General features: G+C 39.1%; 1 protein-coding gene across 1 annotated transcript in view; it reads right to left on the bottom strand.

The window, feature by feature from the left end:
* The window catches only part of Uggt2 (UDP-glucose glycoprotein glucosyltransferase 2), a 177,479-nt gene that overhangs the window by 118,595 nt on the left and 32,820 nt on the right, over positions 1-26,064 (bottom strand). The window contains exons 8-19 of the mRNA XM_052190641.1: positions 25,334-25,434; positions 22,140-22,239; positions 19,868-19,928; positions 16,910-17,001; positions 13,765-13,915; positions 11,621-11,740; positions 10,798-10,883; positions 10,214-10,349; positions 6,662-6,793; positions 3,902-4,066; positions 3,607-3,730; positions 3,427-3,525 (exon numbers count right to left, since the gene is read on the bottom strand). Of these exons, the coding sequence (XP_052046601.1) occupies positions 3,427-3,525; positions 3,607-3,730; positions 3,902-4,066; positions 6,662-6,793; positions 10,214-10,349; positions 10,798-10,883; positions 11,621-11,740; positions 13,765-13,915; positions 16,910-17,001; positions 19,868-19,928; positions 22,140-22,239; positions 25,334-25,434 (1,367 nt within the window). The remainder of the gene's footprint in view (positions 1-3,426; positions 3,526-3,606; positions 3,731-3,901; positions 4,067-6,661; positions 6,794-10,213; positions 10,350-10,797; positions 10,884-11,620; positions 11,741-13,764; positions 13,916-16,909; positions 17,002-19,867; positions 19,929-22,139; positions 22,240-25,333; positions 25,435-26,064) is intronic.

Below are 26,064 nucleotides of genomic sequence, written 5' to 3'. Positions count from 1 at the left end.
GGTACATTTTACATAATAGAGTACTACTCAGCTATTAAAAACAATGGCTTCATGAAATTCTTAGGCAAATGGATGGAGCTAGAAAATATCATCCTGAGTGAGGTAACTCAGCCACAAAAGAACACATCTGGTATACACTCACTGATAAGTCAATATTAGGCAAGAGCTCAGAATACCCATGATAAAACTCATAAACCATGTGGAACTTAATAAGAAGGAAGACCAAAGTGTACATCTTTCAATCCTACATAGAATGGGGAACATAATAGTCATAGGACGTAGAGGGAGGGAGAGAGGAGGGGAAGAGAAAACGGGGAGGGGTGGGATCAGGTATTAGAAGAGAGAGAAGTACAGAGGGTCTGAAAATTGAACAGAAACATGTAGCCGTGGGGGATGGGGAACTGGGGGCAGTCACTAGAAAGACCCAGACTCCAGGGAAGAGAGGCTCCCAGGACCCAATGGTGGTGACTTTAACTGAAATATCCAACAAAGGTGAGATACAACCTGTAGAGACCACTTCCAGTAGATAGGCACAGCCCCCAACTGAGGGATGGGGTTACACATGTAGCTCACAGTTTTTAACCCAGAAATGTTCCTGTCCAAAGGAAAAACAGAGACAAAAACTGGAATAGAGGCTGAAGGGAAGGTCATCCAGAGATGGCCCTACCTGGAGACCCATCCCATCTGCAGACACCAACCCCCACCCTTCCACTATTGCTGATGCCAAGTTCCACTTACAGGAACCTGGTATGGCTGTTCCCTGAGAGGTTCTGACCTATACAGAAGCAGATGCATGCAGCCAAGCATCAGACTGAGCCCGAGGACCCCAGTGGAGGAGCTAGGGGAAGGACTGAAGGGGCTGAAGGGGATTGCAACCCCATAGGAAGAACAATATCAACTAACTGGACCACCCAGAGCTCCCAGAGACTAAACCACAAACCAAAGACTACAGAGGGACCCATGGCTCTAGATACATATGCAGCAGAGGACAAACGACCTTGTCCGACATCAGTGGGAGGGGAGGGAGGCTTGACGCCCCAGTTTCAGGGATGCTAGAGCAGTGAGGCCAGAGTGGGTGAGTGGGTGGAGGAACACCCTCCTAGAGGCAAAGGGGAGAGGGCAGAGGGGTCATGGAATGAGGGAGGTTCTGGTGGGGTATCCGGGAAGAGGGATATCATTAGAAATATAAATGAATAAAATGATAAATAAAAAAAGCTATTCCAAGCAATAGGACCCAGGGAACAAGTCAGTATAACCATTTTAATATCTAATAATAGGCTTTGAACTAAAACTACTCAGAAGAGACAAAAAGGACACTACATACACACTGAAGGAAAAATCCACCCAGGTGACATTTCAATTCCTAACATCAATGCCCCAGACACAAAGGCAACCACATTTGTAAAAGAAACTGTACTACAGCTTAAATCACACATTGATCCTCCCAAACTGTTAGTGGGAGATTCAACAACCTACTATCACCAATAGACAGGTCACCCGGACAAAAACTAAACAGAAATACTGGAGCTAACAGATGTGATAAACCAAATGATCCTCACAGATACTTATAGGAAATTTTACCCAAACACAAAAGAATATACTTTCTTCTCTGCACCTCATGCACTTTCTCCATAACTGGCCACATACTTGGACACAAAGCAACTCTTAACAGATAGAAGATACTGAGACAACATTGAGGTCTACTTCCTGTTAGACCACAATGAATTAAAGGTGGTTATCAAGCACAGAAATGTTGAGATGCCTATAAACTCTCAGGCACTGAACAACTCAGGACTGAATGATGCAGATCTAAAGGGCCAACAGGAAATGAACCCAATGGTAGTTGTAGGCGTATTTTTATCTCATGATGCTTTGCATGCATTTTTTCTTTGTATTCTCTCCCTACAGGTCTTTTGCTTATAGCATGATTTCTGATTTTGTGCTTTTAGGGGGCTTCTGTGCACACCAATGTGTGTGTCTCTGCATCTGCCTCTTGTGCTTTTCCTTTTGTTGTTTTTCCTGCTTGTTTGTCCTATTCAGATTTGCCTGTTACTCTTTTCTTTTCTTTCATCTTTAAAAAGAAGTGTTTGTTTTCTTTTCTTTCTTTCTTTCTTTTTTTTTTTTTGGGAAGAAGCTGGCAGGGACCCATGCAAGCATGCCCACTGCTAACTTCCTGCGTTGGTCTGAGAAATTTAATGTTTTGCTTTTCAAGAGTCAAACAATACTCAGATAATCTATAAGGTATCGATGGCCTTTCTTTCTAAAGTGACCACTTCCAGAAACTGTGACTTCCCACATTTTTTTTCTTGCTTAGCATTTCTTTTTTTCTTTTTTTTATTTGATATATATATATATATATATTTTTTTTTTTTGGGGGGGGGATTTGGTTTTTTTCGAGACAGGGTTTCTCTGTATAGCCCTGGCTGTCCTGGAACTTACTCTGTAGACCAGGCTGGCCTCGAACTCAGAAATCTGCCTGCCTCTGCCTCCCAGAGTGCTGGGATTACAGGCGTGCGCCACCACTGCCCGGCTGATATTTTTTTTATTTACATTTCAAATTATTTCCCCTTTTCAAGCCCCCTGCTCCCCGAAAGTCCCATAAGCCCCCTTCTCTCCCCCTGTTCTCCCACCCACCCCTTCCCACTTCCCTGTTCTGGTTTTGCCCTATACTGCTTCACTGAGTCTTTCAAGTGTTTGTTTTCTAATGAGAGAGATCAAGACAAGATGAGGATTTAGGTGGGTGGGAGAAGATATGGGGAACTGGGGTAGAAGAAATTATAATCAGAATATATTATATAAAAATCCATTTCAATTAAAATAAAAAGAGGGGAAAAGTGTCAACAAAACAAAACAAAACATCTCAAAGCAGAGCACACAAAGGAAAACTTAAACTGAGCAAAGTCCCTTTATCTACTTGACACTTGGTCAGTTATACCTTAACAAATCTATGGTCCAACTGCAGATTTCTCTTAACCTAAATTCTGATTTCTAAATGTGTAGCTGTCTCTGTTTCTCCTATTCTGATTGTGATTCCCAACTTCAGCAAGACATCCAGATTTTGTTGAATTATAAAGAAGAAGCACTATTATCTCTTCTAATATAGAAACTGCATTATTATTCACAGACTTACGAAAATAGCTGTGAACAGGTCTTATTACTTTCTTTAAATGGTAAAAATGCATTAGCAAATGTTTTTCAAAAGGCAAAAGGTCAAACGTGAAGCCCTGCTGCATATAAGATGGAGGTCATGAGGAGCGACTTTCCCCACCTGTAACAACTGCTACACTGTAATGAATTATAAACTGCCAAGTTAAAATCCAAGTCCCTGGTTAAAAATAGAATTATAGTAGCATTTGTTACACAAGCACCTTACTAAAGTTTATTTTATTACTTTAGAAATAAATAAGAGGAAAATAAGCTCATTACCTTCTTGAGTTAAGTAATGCATGTGCTTTGCAATGACAGCACTCTTATCTTGTGAATCCAAGAAAGAGAAAGTCGAGAAATCTTCAATATCAGCAGTTACTGAAACAACAAATGTTTAATATCAAATTACTAAGACATTCACCATAAGCATTGTAGTACAGTATAAGAATAGTTATTTACCTGATGAAGACAATAAGTTAAGGTACTGTGGTTTAGTGTGCAAAATCAAAGAATTTAACCGGGATACAACGTTACTCTTATCCATCAGGAAATCAATTGCACTGGTTTCATCCCTTATTGTGCCCTAAAATTACAATTATAATTAACCTATTATTTCATGTATTTATATATCTGATAAATTTAATTATGAATTCCTAAATGATCAGAGTAATAACATTTATACAACTTAAGATGCCATTAAAAATTTCAATATACTTATATTATTTGTGTCATTTTCTTATAAATGCACACTTACCATAAAAACATCTCTTTGTAGATACACAAATGTGTCCACCATTTTTTCCAGAACAGCTCCTTTCAGTTCTTCAGTGTTCAGCTCTCTGAGGTCAAAGCGTTCACCGTTATAAAGGACTTGAGGCAAAGGACCTAGGCCAGTCATCTTATAAAAGCTTGCTCCTTCCTATTTATTAAAGATATCAGGGTCAAACAAAATATGGGTCTTTGAAAAAGAAATATAAGATAAGAGGAAACAGTGCCATATTTTTAAGTCATAGGAAAAGTTGTCAATTTTGTTATTTATACCTGTGCATGCAAATGAAATCTATTTATCTTCAAATAGCAAGAATCACACCATGTCTTCTGTCAAGGGCTAGCTTATGAATATTTTAGTCTTTGTCAACTCTTTGTCTATTCTCTAATGAGCTCTGTTATTTGTGGTAGGAGATTCACAGACAATTCATAAACACATTTTTTTGGTTGCTGCAAAAGTTATTTACAAAAGTAAGCAGTAATGGTACTGCTAATTCTTGATGTTCAATATGACACTTAAAACTAAAACATTTATCTATATTATTCAGTAAACACTTTTTTTTTGTTTTTTGAGACAGGGTTTCTCTGTAGCTCTGGCTGTCCTGGAACTCACTCTACAGACCAGGCTGGCCTCGAACTCAGAAATCCGCCTGCCTCTGCCTCCCAAGTGCTGGGATTAAAGGCGTGCACCACTACTGCCCAGCCAGATAACATTTCTTGAATAAATCCATGAGAATTACATTATGAATACCGAAAACAGAACTGAATGATGTTCTTCAAGAAGTTGGCTAAATACTTACAAACTAAAGCAAGGTTCCCAGTGGGTCCACAAAAGGATCATTTAAGAAGGTTGAGCAGGAAGAGGAAGGGGAAGTAAAAGCTCCTGTCAGACAATGGCACTGAAAGCCTTAAAAGATGAATTAAAGTTTTCCAGGAAGACAAAGTGGAGAAAGAGTCCACGTGAAGGGAGAGCAGAGCAAGAGCTGGAAGGGAAGTGAGAACATGGTGGTTCAGGTGATGATGGCAACAAATACAGGGTGATAGGCGATATGCGATCAGAGAGATTCTGTCAGAAGGCAGATCACAGGGACCACAGTGTGTGGGCTCCACCTTGTGAAGAAGTCATGCACTGACATTTGATACTAAGTGTTAGGATTATTATTAGAACCAACATTTTCACAAGTAGCCTAAAAAATCTATGTGCAATTAAGTCCTCCTTTTTTTGATACAGGATCAAAAGCATTTAAATTTTGGAATAGGTACAGACAATTTCATAATTCTTACCCAGGATCTAAATGCTAAATCATGATCACACAGTTTTAGACTCTGAAGCATTTGGAAATGGGGTAGGGATGTTCAACCTGTAGCACTATTACACCACTCCACACATGACAGGACAGACGCAGAGTAGGTCATTTCCAATATCAAATGGCTATCATAGTTGAGACAGAACTTCACCTATACTCAGATCTGCTTGACCTGAAGTCTGAGCCTGTAACCACAGTACTGTATCACGTCTGCACCAAGTCTTATAAAGGACAACATTTAACTGAGGCTGCTTTACAGGCTCAGTCCATTATAACCAAGGTGGGTGCATGGCAGCCTCCAGGCAGGCATGGTACAGGCAAAGCTGAGAGCTCTGCTTCTTCATGTGAAGGCTGCTAGCGGAAGACTGGCTTCCAGGCAGCTAGGACTAGGGTCTTAAGCCCATGCCCACAGTGACACACCTATTCCAACAAGGCCCCACCTCCTAATAGTGCCACTCCCTGGGCTGAGCACATACAAACCATCACAGATGCCTGCCACACCTCCAGCAGAGGTGGTCGGCAACAACAGTGACCCTATCTACTCTTTATCATAAGGCATGAAGAAGGATCATGTCACCCAATAAGTTTGGGTAACAAGAGACATGACAGACTTAGTTTTAGATGTTTTTAACTTCATATGTTTATGGAAAACCCTGTAGACGGATGAATGCCTACTTCTTTGCCTCTTCTTATTGGTGTCTGTGTTTGTGTGTTTATGTGTGTGCATGTCTGTCTGTGTTTATGCATGTGCGTCCATGTGTGCCTCATTGAGCCTGAAGCTCATTACTGACTGAACTGGCTGGCCAATTATCCTTAGGTACGCTGCTCTCCCAGGCATGTGCCATAATTCTCAGCGTTTTATTGTTTTAACATGGGACCTGGGGATCTGAACTCAGGTCCTCATGCTCTCAGGGCAGGGGCTTTACCCACTGAGCCATCTCCCAGCCCTCAATGCATGTGTGTTAACTCTTTAAAATATTTACCTGCTGGAAATACAGCTCTTCCTTTTCCTCCTAATCTACAACTTCTAATTAAGCAGCCTACATATTCCAAAATATTAATTACTAAAGATAAGCCAATGATGTTCAATGTATCATTTCATATATCTGTAAGTTCACCGGCATCTCATAGTAGATAAATACTGGATAGAAAGCTGAAATTATCTTCAACATTTTTGTGATGAGAGATCTTAAAATTTCTTTTCATTAGGCATCTCAAGTATGAAAATATATTGGTGTTAGAATCACTTCCTGTCTAACATTCTTCTTAAACTTCTGGTCTTACTGAACGACCGACTTCTGCTTCACTCATGTTCCTCAGTCCTCCCAGGGCCTCTGGCAACCCCCTTTGTGCACTGCGGCTTAGATTTCACGTGGCAGTTAGACCTGTGGTGCTGCTCTCGTGTCTGGGGTTTCGCTTTATACTACATCCACTCTCACCATTCTTCTTTCATCATACTTGGAATGGGTTCCCAAGATATCCAAAATGTCGGCCTGAGGAAATCTATCTTGAAGAACACTCTTCACATCATCCACAGTGAGCATACGAGGACCCTTCACTTTTTGGTACATCTGTGGAAACAATGATGTATTTCTTTTTACAGCAATTAGTTTTCTTTCCCTAAGAACCTAATTGTATTTGTAAAAACAAAGATGTTTTTTAAGTTCTGCTTGTTGCTTTTGAAGCAGGGTCACATGTGCCCCAGGGTTGGTCACCGTGCAGTCAAGTGTGGCCTTGAACAAATGCCAGTTTGTTTTCCCTGCCCCAGAGCTGGGGTTACAGGTATGTGCCACATCTGGTTTATGCAGTGCTGGGGCTAAACTCAGGGATTCATGTATGGCTGGCAAGTATTCCATCAATTGAGCTACAATTATCTGTCTCTGTGGCCTATTAACTCTAACGGTACTAAATATGCACATCATATACAGGTCAAGAGGTCACTTACACCAGGATTTATCACTTAAAAATTAATTAAAACACTGTATAATTTTCAAAATGGTAACAACTTCTGTTAATTGCATTTTAATCAAATTAGATGCTAATTTTAATAAGTTTGTTAAAATGTATTTGTAAATTATTTAAGTATGACATTTCAGAAATGCTTCATTTTTCCTTTGACTGCTCTTCAGTAAACACGTGACTGTAGTCCTTTTATCTTCGCCTACTCTGTGTTCTAAGCATCTCTGTATGCTTCTTTCTCATCTCTCCTTTCTGAAAAGGGTATGTCATATATATGTGTGCATGTGTCTGTGTGGTATATACATGTGTGTGCATATGTCTGTGTGGCATATACATGTGTGTGCATATATTTGTGTGGTATATACATGTGTGCATGTGTCTGTGAATATATGTGTGTGTGCATATATCTGTGTGGTATATACATGTGTGCATGTGTCTGTGTGGTATACACATACTTGTGCATGTGTCTGTGTGGTATACACATGTGTGTGCATGTGTCTGTGTGGTATATACACATGTGTGCAAGCGTCTGTGTGGTATACACTTATGTGTGCGTGTGTCTGTGAGGTATATGCACATGCATGCAAGTGTCTGTGTGGTATATATACATGTGTGCATATGTCTGTATGGTATATACACGCAGGCACATGTCTGTGTGGTATATGCATGTGTGCATGTTTCTACATGGTTTATACACATTTGTGCATGTATCGGTGTGGTATATACACATGTGTGCATTGTCTGTGTGGTATACACATGTGTGTGCACAGGTCTGTGTGGCTGAGCTTCTGGTGTGTGCATATGTGGAGGACAGAGACTGACTTGGCATATCTCCTCTCTTTCTCTACACTGAATCCAGTGCTCACTGTCTGGCTAGACTGGCAGGCCAGAGCACCCCTGGGATCTTCTTGGTGCAGTCTGAACACAAGCACTGGAGTTACAGATGGGCACTGGCAAACAAAGCTTTGTTGTGGGTGTGGAAGATCTGAATCCAAGTCCTCCTCCATGTGTACCGAGCACTTTACCTACTGAGCCATCTCTCCAATTCTCATCTCTTCCTTTAGTAAAATGTCATCATTGAGCTTTTATTTAAATAAGAATTTAAAGTTGGGTGAGTTTGGAAGGGGAGAGGCTCTGGAAGGACTTGGAGGGAGGAGAATATGATTATAATATACTCAAATTTAAAATTTATTTTAGATAAATTATAATTGAAAAAGATGTTACTGATCCTGTTTTATGATTTAGATGCAGATCTAGAGATGGAACTTTGGTTTCAAGAATAATGTGGTTTTCTAAGAAATTATAACATTATTCTGATTAAATGGCAGACAATATATAGCAGACAATTCAAATGCAAGTGAAAGGTGCAAATTATGATAGGCACATTAATTTCTAATATAAAATGATTATATAGATTTAATATTGGTAATGTTCTCACTTTCTCAGTGGTTTTTTTTAAATGATAAAGATTCTTTTAATGAGGTTCTTAGCAATTTGTGACTTTTCTTTGCAATTTACTTCCAGTATCTATCAGTATATATCAGTTTCAGTATATATCTTGTTTCAATTTATTTTAAAAATGTATTTATTTCTTATGTGCATTGGTATTTTGCCTGCATATCTGTTTGTGTGAGGATGCTAGGTTTCCTTGAACTGGAGTTCAGACAGTTATGAGCTGCTATGTTGGTCCTGGGAATTGAACCTGGGTCCTCTGGCAGAGCAGCCAATGTTCTTAACCACGGAGCTATCTCTCCAGCCTCTTGTTTCAGTTTTTAATACAATATGGACCCCTTTACAATAATACAGATGAATATTAATGAAAGGCCCAAGTGAAACCAAGTTTCTTATAAACCCTTATAGCAACCAATAAGTTGGTAAAATTAATGCAGATGTATTATTGACACATATTATTATAGAGCAGTAGTGTTCAGAGGAAACTGTTCCCCTATTGCGATATTTGTCTATCACTTGCCTTTTAATTATCTTCGATGGTGATCAGTATGCTATTCTTAGACAACACAATTTTAATACAAAGCAGCAAAAAAGCAAAGCTAAGTATGTGAACCAGTCTATAGACTTTGCTAAGCAATTTAACACTACTTACACAACACTCATTTGTTATCTTCCCTTAGCCATGTTCTTAGAAATGTCTGCCTTTTCTTTATCATACCTTCCCCAGACTCGGTGTCATCTCTTTTCACACAGCTTGCTGTCCCTCACCCCTCTGGCCCTTTGAAACTGTCTAGGAAGCACCTAGAGCAGCTGTTCTTAACCTGTCGGTTTCCACCCGTCTGGGGGGGTTGTCACAGATCACATATCCTACATGTCAGATATTTATATTCCATTTCATAAAGTAGCAAAATTACAGTTATGAAGTAGTAACAAAACAATTATATATGGTTGGGGTTAGTGTTAAATCACTTAGCAAAGTCTGTAGACTGGTTCACATACTTAGCTTTGCTTTTTTGCTGCTTTGTATTAAAATTGTGTTGTCTAAGAGTAGCATACTGATCACCACTGAAGATAATTAAAAGGCAAGTGATAGACAAATATCGCAATAGGGGAACAGTTTCCTCTGAACACTACTGCTCTATAATAATATGTGTCAATAATACATGTATGTTTAGTGCATCACAGCATGGCGACGTGCACTAAAAGACACAGACAGCGCTAGGAAGGTTGGGGCCCCAGATTCAGAGTGTCGTTAATCATTGCAATACAGTAAGACCTGGCTCAGGAAACTATTTCAAAAAAAACATTTCTATTAGGTTTTTCTCTAGTTCACACATATACAAGTTAGATACTTAGACAGTTAGATTAACCTAAGTAAACTGATATACCTTGGTAGAGGCCCTGCTGCCTGCTTATAATACTGGGTCAATGGTATATATTTCACTAGACTATCTGAGGAATCAGATTTATATGCACTAAAGTCTAGGGACATTTTCATACATTTAAAATGATACAATAATAAATATAGAGATACAAGAAAATTGTTTATTCTGAAAGCCTTATCTAGTGCATAAACTCACACGTGTCATGGAAATAAATGCTTCTGATACATCATATTTTTCTTCAATATAATTGAAAGCTCGCCAAAGAGCAACTCCAGCGTCTGTTGTTCCATCGACTTCATTGTCCACATTAAGAATGAACACAAAACCAATTCTGGAAAGAGGATTAATCAACAATGTCACAACCATCTTTTGAATAATACTAAATTACTCCTTAAAATATCACACTGCAGCATCCAGATCAGAGGGATGTATTAGATATGGGAGAAGGAAATATTATTTGAAAAGTTTGATTATAATGGCTATTCACCTACATACTCACAGCTATGACAGTCCCGCAAACTGCCAAACACACGCAAGTGGCCCTAAGACATTTCCAGAGCAATCATTCTATCCCCTCAGCTCAGCAGACAGACAGACATGCAAGAGCGCTGCTCAGCTTTGATGGGCAGGGTCTCCCATGAAGGCACACAGAGTGTTCCACAACCCTGGCCTCGTTCCCAGCGTGACACCTGCTGCCTTAGACACCACAGCCATACTCTCTGTGACACATTATAAGCAGCCCTAGACTTTCTAATTTAGTAATATAAGTTAACAATTACCGAAGAGGAATTTCATTAAAATAAAAAAATTCTGCCAAATTTATGAAGTCCAAGGTATATTCTTGAGCAGGATCAATAAACAGAACCTAGAAGAGTAAACATAATCATTATTATAAGACTTAGAATTTATATGAAATTAAATATGGTCTAATTTTTGTAATGTAAAGTATGAAATTCAAGATGCAAAATTTCAAAAAACTAGCTTGAATATATAAAACTTTATAATTTATGAAGCTTTATTATAGTTATGTATTAAATATAATTATATATGGAATCTTAAAAAGATTAAAGATATTCTTTGTGGATACACAATATAAAGTATATATTTCCTACAAAATGAAAGACCTCATTTCACATGTTCATTAGACCTCTGTGAAGATTTTTAAAAATAGCCTAACTGCGACTGCTTCCTAAGGAGTCTCGCAGGAAACAGATACAGAGTCCCTGTGAAAATACAGACATGTGCAATGCAGTCTGAGGTGTCTCTACATATGTCAGAATTCACAAAAGTTGTTTGAATATTTAGAACTGTAATAATAAGCCAATAAACATTTATAAAAATGGAATTTATATATTTTTCTTGACTACTAAACTTCAAAATGTAGTACAAATTATAAATTCCTTTGAGATATGTACAAATATCACTATAAGACAATATGAAAGATGAATAACAATTAGCAAACAGTGAAATTCTGATTTCTGACGGCCGCTTCACCTTGGTGCACCAGGCAAGTGCTCCTTACGCTGGATGTGCCCGCTAGCAACAGGGAGGTAATCAAAAAGAATGTCATCTTTAAAAAAATTATATAAATGTAGGACTCACCAAATTATGAAAATTCCGCCTCACAGAAGGGACTGTTCCATGTAATACTGGTTTTAGGAATTCCCAGCAACTTGTAGGCCAACTAACATACAAACCATCATTTTCCAAGTCATTAATCCACTAGAAAAGAAGCCAGAAACCCGTTATAGCTACATTAAGATGATAGTTACATCACTTTCAAATTTAGAAACTTTTTACTGTATTAAACTGCAAATGAACATACATAGAGATGTTTCTATATTTCTGATATAAAAAGTCAACTGAATAAAGAATATATCACATATGACAATTGTATGCTTCCAAAAACAAAAACTTTGGCTCATTAAAAAAGAAAGGCTTGCTTCATGTGAAAGTCTGTGTGCTGGTTGGCTGACGGTGGGGAGGGAGGGAGGGAGGGAGGGAGGTGTGTGGGTACACGGATGCAGACGCCCGCACGGTCAAAGCCTGATGTCAGTCAGGTCCTCCTGGAACTGCACACAGAAGCCACAAGCCTTGTAAGCCATCTGACTCGGGTAGTGGGAACTGCACTTGGGCCTCTGCAAAACCAGTAAGCACTCTTCCCCAGTTCCCATTCTACAGTCTTACAGTTAAGCTAGCAATCGCTTTCCCTCAGGTGTTTTCATGGAGTAGTGATTGGCCATCCGCCCTGGAGCCACTGTAAAAGCGGAAGGAAGCCATGCAAGGACAAGAAGTGAGTGTAACAAGCAGCACTCAGCAGCGCCATGCTTCTAGCCCTTGAGATGGGCAGGCACAAGAGGAAGCATCCACTTGTACTTCACTGTCCCAGAGGACACTTTCAAACCTAGAGGAAGAGAGCTCAAATACACTGGTCGGGCATCTCAAACTGCTACGACTCTGTTCTCCTTGGTGGGGAGCAGAAAGGGGTCTGGGAGAGAAGAGACAGCAGGGAAGGCCCCAGTGCACGGTGGGAGAGGCTGCGGGATCCCTCCGCTGGCTCCTCACCCGCACACAGACAGATGAGAGACTCCCAAGAGCTCAGGAGGAAACCAATACTGCAGTGCCAAGAAGATAGAGGCCATAGGTCAGAGTGGAGCTGAGCACCAAGGACTGCCACTGCAGACAGTGGGGCCACACCCTAGATATAAGACAAAGGAGAAGAATGCCCACGAGGCCCTGGACAAGGTTCTATGGAGACGACACAGCAACTTTAGCTTTGCTGTTCTTTGTTTTTTTAGATCAAGTTCTAGCTCATGTTTTTAAAAAAAGCCACAAACATTATGGGGAGGATATGGTGTACACAGCTGTCACCTCGGCATTACGGAAGCTAATGGAGGAGGACGAGGTAGCTCCACCTACACAGTGAGAACCCCAAGCCCAGTCTGCCACAGGAAAAGAAGACTGAAGTACTAAAGTCCCGAGTCTTTCCCTGGAACTCTAGAAACTGTACACTGGGATTAGCACAAACCCAGGAGAGACAGAAAAGCTGTCCTCACTTTAACTCACGTGGAAACTCTGTAAGAAGCAGGAGAGGTGAAGGAGAACAAGCAAGCAAGCAAACGAGCAAACAAAAAACCAGACCAAAGCAAACCCACCACCACCCCAACCCCTGACCTCCACAGTGTTTCGGAAACTTTCTCTCAGTAAGGGGTTTTTTCAGCTGAACTTGGAAGAAAAGTAGGAGCTAACTGGAGCCTGGAAAAAGCACAAGATGAAGAGATGACTGGGAGAACTGAAGGGCAGCAACTGTCAGCTGTAGAACAGTCTCTGAAGAACCACCTTGCTTCAGCAAAGCAGGAGGGGACAGATTTTACAGACGCCAGGCGGCAGCGCATGGTGCAGTTAGCAGCAGCACACGCTGCAGCTAGGAGCCCATGGCAGGCTGCCCAGGCATGAGTCTTAGCATGTTCCGGCAGCGTCCTCACATCCCCACATCTAACTAGCTGGTGCGGGTGACTGCCGGTGCTCACAGGACTGTTCTGTCTTCTGACTGTTTTATCTTGAAGCTGGAGACATGCGTCATGAGAGCAGCTGTCATGGGAAGCCACCGAGTGGAGAGAGTGGATCTGTGCTCTTGCTCCCTCCTCTCAGTCCTGACATGCATTCTACAGACTACACACACATAGTTCTATGCTAAGCCTTAACAATTCAAAGGCTGTAGGACAAGGAACAGCAGGAGCACTTACCACTATGGAAGAATGCCGAATGTCTAAAACAAAGTTATGTTCCCACACAGGTGGATTTAATTTTAAAAATTTGTTCATGTCTTCTTCACTGAGCCCAAGACTCTTCAGGCCACTCAGCAGCTTTCCTTCTGATTTCAGCATATCTAAAATACTTTATAGTCAGAGAGGAAAGTATTTTATTTTAGTTTGTCAAACCTTTTTGGAAATCTAAAGTTTGATAATATTTTTTTCAATTGTGTATATACATGTTCGTATGTGTACATGCACATGTGTAGAAGACAGGTTAACATTAATATTTAAAAATTACCTTAGTAATTTGAATATTTTAAATTTAATTTAAACATTTTGAAATTAATTCAGTGTTAAAATTCAGTTAAGCAAATATTTGAGTTTTATGTTGTAAGACCTATTACATGCTAAAACTTCAGTGGTGTATTAACAATGTAAAATAAGTTGCCTATCTAGAATTTGAAGTCTACAAAGTAACTAATTCTAAGAAACTAATTACAGCATGGTATTACTTTAAAACCACCGAGTGATTTAAAGGGCTTTAAGGGCTGTGACTCCAGAGGTTTAATGCTTGTAGATATATAGTATTTGAGGAGTTCAACAGAATTAAATCAGACAACCATTAAGATAAGAAAAAACTCCCCCAAAGCCACAGACTAACAAAAACTCCTATACTGGGCAGGAAAAACCTTAAAATGGTTGTCAGGGTAGTCCAACTGACTGTGAAAACAGCACAGCTTGCCTTTTGCTGCTGTGGGTGCACCCCTGTGCTAAAGACAGCACACACACAGGTCATACCACCAGATGACTCAAGCTGAATCTGGCCTGAGAGCCTCTTTCCTGTGGTCTAGCCTCCACAGTGCCAGAAAAGATTCTGCAAGGTGCCAGTGGAGAGAGGCAATTAATACCCCACCCAGCTGCAATGCCCGTCTACGATTCACTCCTCAAAGAATCCTCTCTTTATAGCAAACGGAGAATACCACAGAAAACCACAACTGGACACAATGCATACATCAACAGATCAAGGGGAGCCTAGCCCCAAAGAATACATCTATATCACAGCTCCCCCGACTGTAGCTCATGGAACATTTTGGAAGTAGGGGGTGGAGGGGAGAAAGATTGCAAGAGCCTGAGCCTCAGGAAGACTGCTATGAGACCATCTCTCCCAGAGACTTCTATATAAGCAAGACCAGAACAATGGGAATATCAATGGAGAAAGAGGAAAATGTTGCCAGGTCCCCTACAGACAAAGATACAGGGAACTAATTATAGCTGAGAGAGGTTAATTAGCCTCTCCATTATAAATTAGCCAGTGCAGACTGGTCGGTCCTAAAACCATATGCACACGAACAGTCAAAACAAACTGAGCGGATTGTATATATGCATATGCATTCATATATAAACATAATATTAACATGCATACATATATTAAATGCTTATGATCAAAGAAAAGGAGTCCATTGACTTGGGGAGGGGGACCTGGAAGATGCTGGAAGAAGAAAGGGAGGAGGGAAAGTGATGTAATTCTCACTTAAAAGTGCATCTAAAAAAAAATTCTACAAAAATGAACAAAGAAAGATTAGCAAAGACTATAGGGCCATAGTAATTCCTCACTCTCCACTGACTAGAATGCTATGGAATAGACAAGGACCCTCCTATGTATGTCTCTGTAGCAGGGCATGTTCCTTTCTCTATCTCCTTTTTCCCTCCCCTTTTCTTATCCAGCTACCCTCACACTGATGGCATTATTCTGCATCCTGCGTTATCTTACAATCTTTTGTGATGACCTTGAAAATGCCAACTCTTTACAACTCTTTAAGTGAATCCTGGTAGCTACAATCTGCCATCACATCTTTTAGAAACAAAACTGTTAGCATTAGCAGAGCACAGTGGCTCAAGCCTTTAGTCCTAGCACTCAGGAGGCAGAGGTTGGTGAATCTCTGTGAGTTCAAGGCCAGCCTGTTCTACAGAGAGTTCCAGGACAGCCAGCCAGGATTAAATAGTAAGACCCTGTAGGGAAGGTGACACTATGACATACTTCCTGTAAATCACTAACACACACACACACACACACACCTTACACCCCCTCCCACTGGGTGGGTAGGGTAAGAAAGGATCTGTATTTTCTTATGCTTCCAAACTGTTAACTGACATTTTACAATTTTATAAATTTCAGTTCAACAACAGCATATTCTGTGAATTAAAATGGAATAACTGAATTAAAGTACTATAGTTATGAGACTGTCATACGATCCAGGAATCAACTTTTCAAAGTCATTTTATGCTTCTCTGTAAGAATAGCACCGACTCTATTCTATGTCTCTTCTGTTTGAGTCCGTATTTTAACTTACAGGAGAGTGGGCACTGCACCAGAAAACTTCCCAAAACACGCACACGCACGCACGCACGCACACACACACACACACACACACACACACATACACACACACACACACAAGCACAACCCACACCCACTCACCCCTTACCTACCCCCCTACCTTAGAGTGCTGTGAAGAATCCCAGTTTGGCACTCAGCATTCTGACAGGACACAAATAATTTGACCCATCTAGGTTAATTCCTTTCTGCTGGGGAAAAACCTTAGGCTGTTTGCAGTTCCATTCTAGAGCTGCTCAGTCCAGTCCCAAAGGAATCCTGTGTAATACTGACCCAACTTTAAATGAAAGACAGTCTGGGGTAATGCAGCAGTTAAAGTTCTACCATCTGCCATATCGCTCATGTCTCTCTGTGTGCTGTGGTCCACCGTGGAAGAATTACACAGCGAGAAACCTTCATTTAAGTGTGGGGCGAAGACATGGTGAGGACGCGGTACAGCAGGGTCAGGTCGGTACAGCTAACAGCACTAGTGTGCATTTCAAAGTACAGGGAAGATCTGATTTTAATGTTCTTCACACAATGAAATTACTTTTGAGATGACAGAAATGCTAATCACCCAATTTGATTATTTTACATTATATATGTATCAAACTCCTACTGTAGCCATAAAGATGTTTAATCATGTGTCAAAATATTTTCTTAATCTTTAAAACATGTTGTTTTTCACTTTGACAAATATAAATTCAGAAAAATGTTTATCTTTATACAAATCATAGTTTATATTAATAATTTAACACCTACCTAAATGGATCACAAACATCCACGTCAACATGAAGGCCATTTATAAACAGACGAGCATCACCTGGCTTAATTTCGAATCTATCTCGTAGGTCCTAGAAATCAAGCAAAGTAACAGTTAGCCCGCACTAGTGGTAAACATTTTAGTCTACTACAGAACACTGACTATATGCAGCGCTCCTGAACAGGAGCAAGAGCCATGTAGTTATTGGCATTAAGGAACTTCTTAGGAATGCCTCTGAAAATGCTTCTGGGAGTGAAAATGTGTGTGTGTGTGTGTGTGTGTGTGTGTGTGTGTGTGTGTGAGAGAGAGAGAGAGAGAGAGAGAGAGAGAGAGAGAGAGAGAGAGAGAGAGAGAGCATGCACACTCACACACATTCACACGCGTGCTTACTTGTTTCCCCTGGAAGCTCAGTGTATTTGTTACATAGATTTGAAAGGACAGGTAGGACTGCTGCATGCAGCTGAAGATGGCTTAGGCAGGGCTGTTGCATACAGATGAACAAGGAGTCAGGGTTTATGGCATACAGCTGGATCAAGGATTCTGGTTTAGCTAGTCTCATAGGAGCAGCCTCTGTAGGGGAGTGATCTTCAGGCCATGAATGGGTTGGGGGTGCTATGGTAGATTTTTTTTATTTTAATTTTTTTATTTATTGAAAAGGGAAGTAAGGGGAAATAAAATCACTTTATGATAAAATTAAAGATTTACATGGAAAATATTTCAGATAAACACATTAAAAGTGACAATTTTCATGGAAAATTAAGGAGTAAAACATTGCTAGTAGTAGGAGTAGACATGTAAAACATTGCTAAATTAATTGAAATATGGGAAACATTTTATGATAAGAATTGAAGATTTATGTGGAAAATATTTCCTCCTACAAGAGCCTGTACTCAACACAACTGGAGAATCTGGAGGAAATGGACAATTTCCTTGACAGATACCAAATACCAAAATTAAATCAGGACCAAATAGATCATCTAAACAGTCCCATAATGCCTAAAGAAATAGAAGGAGTCATAGAAAGTCTTCCAACCAAAAAAAAAAGCACAGGACCAGATGGTTTCAGTGCAGAATTCTATCAGACCTTCAAAGAAGAGTTAACACCAATACTCTTCAAACTATTCCACAAAATAGAAACAGAAGGAACACTACCCAATTCCTTCTACGAAGCCATAATTACGCTGATACCAAAGCCACACAAAGATCCAACAAAGAAAGAGAACTTCAGACCAATTTCCCTTATGAACATCGATGCAAAAATACTCAATAAAATTCTTGCCAACCGAATCCAAGAACACATCAAAACAATCATCCACCATGATCAAGTAGGCTTTATCCCGGGAATGCAGGGTTGGTTTAATATACGGAAATCCATCAATGCAATCCACTACATAAACAAACTCAAAGAAAAAAACCACATGGTCATTTCATTGGATGCTGAAAAAGCATTTGACAAAATTCAGCATCTTTTCATGCTTAAAGTCTTGGAAAGAACAGGAATTCAAGGCCCATACCTAAACATAGTAAAAGCAATATACAGCAAACCGGTAGCCAGCATCAAACTAAATGGAGAGAAACTTGAAGCAATCCCACTAAAATCAGGGACTAGTCAGGGCTGCCCCCTCTCTCCTTATCTTTTCAATATTGTACTTGAGGTACTAGCTCGGGCAATTCGACAACATAAGGAGGTCAAAGGGATACAAATTGGAAAGGAAGAAGTCAAACTATCATTATTTGCAGATGACATGATAGTCTACCTAAGTGACCCAAAAAACTCCACTAGAGAACTCCTACAGCTGATAAACAACTTCAGCAAAGTGGCAGGTTATAAAATCAACACAAGCAAATCAGTGGCCTTCCTATACTCAAAGGATAAGCAGGCTGAGAAAGAAATTAGGGAAATGACCCCCTTCACAATAGCCACAAACAGTATAAAGTATCTTGGGGTGACTCTTACCAAACATGTGAAAGATCTGTATGACAAGAACTTCAAGACTCTGAAGAAGGAAATGGAAGAAGACCTCAAAAAATGGGAAAACCTCCCATGCTCATGGATCGGCAGAATCAATATAGTTAAAATGGCCATTTTGCCAAAAGCAATATACAGATTCAATGCAATACCCATCAAAAACCCAACTCAATTCTTCACAGAGTTAGAAAAAGCAATTAACAAATTCATCTGGAATAACAAAAAACCCAGGATAGCTAAAACTATTCTCAGCAACAAAAGAAATTCTGGGGGAATCAGTATCCCTGACCTCAAGCAATACTACAGAGCAATAGTGTTAAAAACTGCATGGTATTGGTACAGTGACAGGCAGGCAGATCAATGAAACAGGATTGAAGATCCAGAAATGAACCCACACACCTATGGCCACTTGATCCTCGACAAAGGGGCTGAAAACATCCAATGGAAAAAAGATAGCCTTTTCAACAAATGGTGCTGATTCAAATTAATTTTTTTTATATTTACTGGGTTTTAAAATAATTTCAAATAATATGTTTTGATCATATTCTTCCCTCAACTCCTCCTAGATTCTTTCCAATTGCTCACGAAACTTCATGTTCTTTCAAAAAACAAAACCAAGAAAAGACAAAGCTCAAAAACCCCCAAATCAAAACAAATGAACAATGACAACAAAACCCCAAAGGCAGAAAAATATGAAACCAAACCAAGGAAAAAGAAAGATAGACAGACAATTAGACAGACAGAAAGAAAGAAGGAAAAGAGAAAAGTACTTAAAAGAGTTGCCATCTTTCATTTTCTCCTAACTCCCCAGCATGGGGCCTGCCCTGGACTAGAGTGTGTTTACACACCCTGTGTTACTCCACTGAAGAAACCTCACCTTCTCTCTTTGAAATATTTTAACAATCAAAAAATGACTAACACTTGCTTTTTATTAAAATAGAAATCTAAGTTGTGAAAAGTGAAAATATTGAATATGACTACAGCAAACCTTCTGATTTTCCTGTATTTCTTTTCTCATTAGCTCGTTCACAGCAATCCTGGTGAGAGACCTGGGAGAGCAAACAGGACATGTGATAACAGCGGCAGGCAAGCTTCCTTCAGTAAGTGCTTCGGATACTCAAGTTTTCAATGGAGCGTGACACTTTAGAGAACACGTATTTTCCACACGCCGCAGGAGGGTATTTCTGTAGCCTAACTTGAGAATGGCTCTGTATTTTGACATTGTGTTCCCTTCACATGAAATAAAGACTCAAAATGTCATATATTTCCACTATATGCATTAAGTATTATCATAGTGTATTTACCAGTACTTTTGTTTCCAAAATGCTTAATTAAATTTTTTGATTAACCTATAATTAACCAACATAGTCATCCTTTGGTAAAAATGAAAAATTTGTTTCCTCAAAAAAATAGAAAAAATCTGTGCCTGGTAGTCATGGTCCTTATTAAAAATGGTTTGTAATTAATTGGATATAACCTATACATGTTACTGTATATTATAAACTATTTAGAATACATACTATTCTCTTATGTAAATGGTTGTCATACTACATTATTTAGAATAATTATGAGGATGCTATCTCTTCAACTTCAATAAAGATACTATTAGTCTTTGAATGTTTTCCAAACGTGGTTCATCAAATTTTTGGATATAATATTCAGAGATAAGGAGGAAGAATTATATTAACTTCTTATTAGCCACTCTAGAATGAGCCACTGTCTTATAACTTAAGCACAGAATTAAAATATATTTTTATCTAACCTACAAAATCCCTAAAATGTTATCATTATATCGTCAATGTGTACATAAAAGAAATTATCTAAATGAAGATTGTGAGGGGGTATGGTAGCTCATACCTACAATTCAGGATTCATTAGTTAATTAACTATCTTATTAAAACTAAAATTATTTGACTTTATATTTGAGCTAATTTCAAAAGCCACTATTATTAAAAAGTCATGACTAAATATATATTTTCATGTACATACATGTTATGTTTTAGACATGAAGAATGTTAAAAATTCCTCCCCATGTAAAACTGGCTGAGTCAGAGGTCTTAATGTCCTTAAAGCACATCATATAAACATATATAAAAATATCACATTTAAACCCCCATTTTCTACAACTGTTATACTACTTCTCGTCAGGGAGGCAGCACCGTGATGAGGCCTGCAGTCCTACCTACTTAGGAGGAGAAGGCTGTAAGAGAGGATTTGAGATCAGCTTGGGATACACAGAAAAAAATCTACCCCCAAAACCTAAAAACACACAAAGGAAAATTACAAACTTTTCTATTTTCAGGGGACCATAAAACGTTTTTGGAATCTCTTGTGTCTAACAGATATTATTTATCTATCTTTCAAATGTAAAGTTACCTTCATTTAATAATCTTTAATGTGAACTATGAGTAAATAGACCAAACAATATATTTGAGGAGAAAGATCTAGCATTCAACCCTTACAAAGCAGAGCAAGAGAACAAGCTGCTCCAGCTCAGGAGAGCCCGTGTCACACACATGTGTGACTTCTGTCTCAACATAGGTTTATGATTAAATAAATATTAATTTCACATTACCTATAGCATTGTATTTGGTTGTTTCTAAACAAAATACAGATGCATCAGAGCTATATTATTTTGTAAGTTCTCATAAGATCTGAAGTTGTATTCTGGTCACTATGCATATGCAAATGATTTATGCATTGAAATGAAAAGTATGCCTAATGCAACTGTCGGTGTTTCCTGGAAATGGTTCAAAGTACATGTCTTATTAGCAAAAAATACTACATAAAATACTCTATACATTTAAAAGATTACCAATTTTGAAATCCAAAACATAAAAAAAAATGGTTGGCAGTACTTCTTTAGAATAATAACTTTTATTATCTTCCACGAAAGAATGAAAAATATTTCCTTACTATTTGTTGATCAAAAATATTTTCTTAGTCATAATTCTTACTAAAATAAATTTTAAAAATGTTTGTTCTTTTAGCCTCTAATTCAATAGTTCTCTCTGTAGTACATTATACCTGCACATACAATCTAACAGTTTGCTAATTCAATAGTTCTCTCTGTGGCACATTACACATACATATATAATCTAACAGTTCCCTCGAATAAAAACTAAACACATACAATGAAGAGTCCTGAAGTCTGAAAAGCTATACACACTAGAACTGATGTCTTCATTTTGTGAAATCAGTTATCCTCAGAGCTCACTGAATGGGATCTGCTTATAATCGCACCATGAACTTTAGCATACCTGGCTTTGACAGGAAAGTTCTGAGAGATGTCTTTCATTAACTTTATGGCATCATAAACAGGAGTGGAAACTATTTGAGAGGCTGCTTGAAAACTAAGATCTGGAAGAAAAAATCACCAGGATATTTAGTAATGTGGCAGTTTTACACATTTCCCCTTAACACAACTATTTTTACTCAATATATCTTCCCAGAGATACATACATATATGATAATTATATTGTATTTAGCACAAACCAACATGTTCATGTGAACAACTTTAACTAAACTTAATGGGATGGACAGGTTTGTATGTGCACACATACACAAGCATATGCACACACACATGCACTCACAGGTACACACATGTGCAAACATACACACAGGTGTGTACACACAGATATATGCATAAATGCATACACACATATGCATACACATGTGTGTGCACACACACATGTGCTCACACAAATGCACACACACACACACAGAGGGAGACTACTTGGAAAAAGGCTTCCGTGTAAGGGTGAGGACTGGAAATAACTATGCTCATTTTATACATGTGTGAAATGGTTGAAGAATAAATATGTTTTTCGCAATAACAGGGATAGGGACATCACTTAGCAGCAGAGCTAGCCTTTCGTAGGAAGGGCCCGGGTTCAAGTGTAGCATTTATTCTCTCAAGAACAAACAAAGACAAAGGAGGAAAGCAGCTCAAAAGAGCTGGTTGTGAAGGAACCATTAAAGGGACTCAACTCAGTCCACTGACTCTTCTCTTGAGACAGTTTATATTTATGGGGAAATGAAACTAAATTTATACTTTGCATTATTTTTACTCAAATGATAGTTCTGTTGAAAGACAAATTCACGCAGTTCTCCACAGCTGCTCACACATGTTAGGAGCAGTCATCTTGGTCTCATTGATCTCAAGCGTCAGAGTTGTTTTAAAGTCAAATTCTTTCCTTAGTCATGCTGCTCATAGAAGAGAGTCTTGATTTCTCACAGAGTGGTTACAGAATCCACTCTGAAATAACAAGGCTACTTTGTGTCTATGCGATCTCTCTAAAACTTTGAATCAGCTGGATTAGGCCAGTCTCCAGGGACGGCCTCGGCTAAGTGGCCAGGGCTTACACTCCAGCTCTATCAGTACTAGCTGAATTAATGCTCATTACAATTTCTGTAGCCTACTCAATTATGTCTAGTCCCAACACTACGGTGAATCTGTCTGTGCTCACAAATATCTCCTAATGATGAAACCCAACAGGCCATTTTACAGGTCTCTCTGAGGAAGCTCTTTTTTGAGAATCGATACTTAAAAAAAAAAGTCCAGAAAGAAGAGCTTGTATCAGTGCAAAGATGACTTGCCAGTGTGTGTGTGCCTTGAGTGTGTGCTTCGAACATCTCTTCCTGCTGAGCGACACTATCAAGTAATGAGGTCATGGACAGCAAACAGAACACTCATCAGGCAGTCAAGCACGGGAGTCACAGAACTTTAAATTGTCTTGAACATCTACTACAGCTGTAAGTTATGATCTTCAAAAGTCTACTAATCAGACTTAAACTTCATTTATAGTGTATAAAAATTAGGGTGAACAAAAAAATCCTTCATATCATATCAAACTGATAAATATTAAATTTTTTACAAAATGGGAGAGGGCGTCATCTTCAGAAGTTTAATATGACAGTAAATAGGACAGCTTATGTAAGAAAGCTCTATAAGAATTTCAGTCAATTGTAAAAGAGTTTGTATTACATATGCCATTTTGTCCAGAAAATTCTGATGAACAACCTTTTAATTGCCGAAATCCGAAACCCCTCAGCTTTAGCTGGAGACTGGCGAGTGCTAGTGAGTGTGCGCATGGTTCTGGAGTGATGGGAACACTCTCACGTCCCCTGCCACTGTGGGCACTGCTGCAGGACTCTGAATACCAAACATTGCGGCTCAGAGGGGGCACTGTTTCCTGTGTGAGTTATGTCTTAGTAAAGCCGCTATGTTAAAAACGGTGTGGGAAAGACATGAGGAAAGATGTGTATAAAAAAGATGCACGCCTGCACTTACTAAATCACTTCAAACAATACAGAAGGGAAATTATAAAGTGGAAATAAGTAAAAGTTTGGCCCAAAGTTGGTCATGGACTCTTTTGTTTGTTTGTTGGCCCAGACACTGCTAGGTTTGTAGCTGCTTGCCCTTTCACTTGAGATTTCTCATTAAAAATCTGGCAAAGAAACACAAATTGTCTGAGGCCAAATTTAAGAGTCAGTGTGGTAACTTGGTGAGGAAACCACCTGCTGCCGACCTGACACCCTGAGTCCAGTACCCTTTGCTCGGGGAGCCGTTTTCCTTTGGATGAAGTGTGTCACTGCATTTTTAATTGATAATTCTGTGCCAGCATGCCAGCCACATGATCAGTCATGGGCAAGATGGCGGAGTTAACTGACCTAGCTGGGAGACTGTGCCAGCCAAAGGCCTGAGCTCGAAACTATCAGAAGCCTGCCTGGTCTGAGAAATTACGGCTATACATGCTCCCCAAAAGTAAAATTTGGTTCTAAGTTCTCCTAATTTAATAAAACTTTTTTGAGGATTGTGGATTTTTAATTATTGAAAATTAATTTTTTGTGGCAGTTTCCTGATGTGACAATGCCTGTTCCTACCCTGTCTGTCACCCCACATAGGACTGAACACTCTCTCTTCCCTAGTCTCCCTCCTGCCTCCAGGTCTCTGCTGCCTCTGCCTTCAATCAGCGTGGCTGAAAGAGCACAGATGGGAGGCTGGCTTTCAGAACACGGACTGCTCACTAGAGACTGTCCACTAGAGGATGCCGCCCATCACCTCCAGGGGATTCTCTGCATCAGTCTCACACTGTGCACAGGCTGGTCGACAGCTCTGTAAGGCCTCTGGCCTTGGACTCAACATGATCCTCTTGCCTGAGCTCAGCCACTAACGTTACAGCGTGAGCCATTACATCTGCCTCTGAAATCAGTGCCACAAACTTTGAAGTATTTGAGAAGGCAAATACATGTTAACTTTTAGAATGATAGTATCAAATACCCATGTTTCATATAATTTTTAAAGTGTGATGTTTTAATTAACAATTCATATCCATTTATATCTTCACAATTACTTGTGGTCCTTTGTGACATGTGTACTGTACCTTGTACTGTACCTTTATGACGTGTGTGCTGTACCTTGTACTGTACCTTTATGACGTGTGTACTGTACCTTGTAACTCCCAGACCTTCAAAGGGGCCATTTCCTTGCTGCTCTCAGTGAGGTACTTTTGGAATATTGTCAGATTATCTTTAAGATGTGAATATATTTCTCTGCAAGAGAATATTAAGTAATGTTAATTTTCACCATTTACCACAAATTATGATATAAGCAGTATACTTTTGAAACCTTTCCTGTAATTAGAAAGAGGCTAATAATTCAGAAGTAAGCTAATAAATTATGATACAGCTATAGTCATTGAACTTAATGAGGAAGATATATCTCTGTATGAATGTATGTGTGCACATATGCATGTGTTCTGTGTGTGTGTGTCTTTTTAAAATACATAAAACAAAAATCTAGAGGAATGGATCCTTAAATATAACGTGACCTGTAAAAGATGCAAGGCAGAAGGAAGAATGACCAATATTTACATTTTAAGTCTTTTTAAGTATTGCTTCTATATTTTAAAACTGAAACCACTCTACAACTACAGACATGCTTCTCATAGCAATCTTCACTTGGTCCTAGCCAAAAGGCCAAAGAGATTCTTCTTATGAAACCTTAGTTTGTTCTATTTCTTTAGAGTTTCACCTCTGACTTACATAAAAAGCTAAAATAAGTTAGCACTGTCCAGTGTTAAACACACCAAAGCATCTTTTAGAGTGTCAAACAATAATGTAGTCAAATGGCGTTTTACTGTACACATCATATTAATATTATTTCTTACAATGCTCAAGAAA

This window comes from Apodemus sylvaticus, chromosome 8, assembly GCF_947179515.1.
Source record: "Apodemus sylvaticus chromosome 8, mApoSyl1.1, whole genome shotgun sequence".
NCBI classification, from domain to species: Eukaryota; Metazoa; Chordata; class Mammalia; order Rodentia; family Muridae; genus Apodemus; species Apodemus sylvaticus.
The sequence above is the reverse complement of the archived record's forward strand: the minus strand, read 5'-3'. Positions and strand labels throughout refer to the sequence as shown.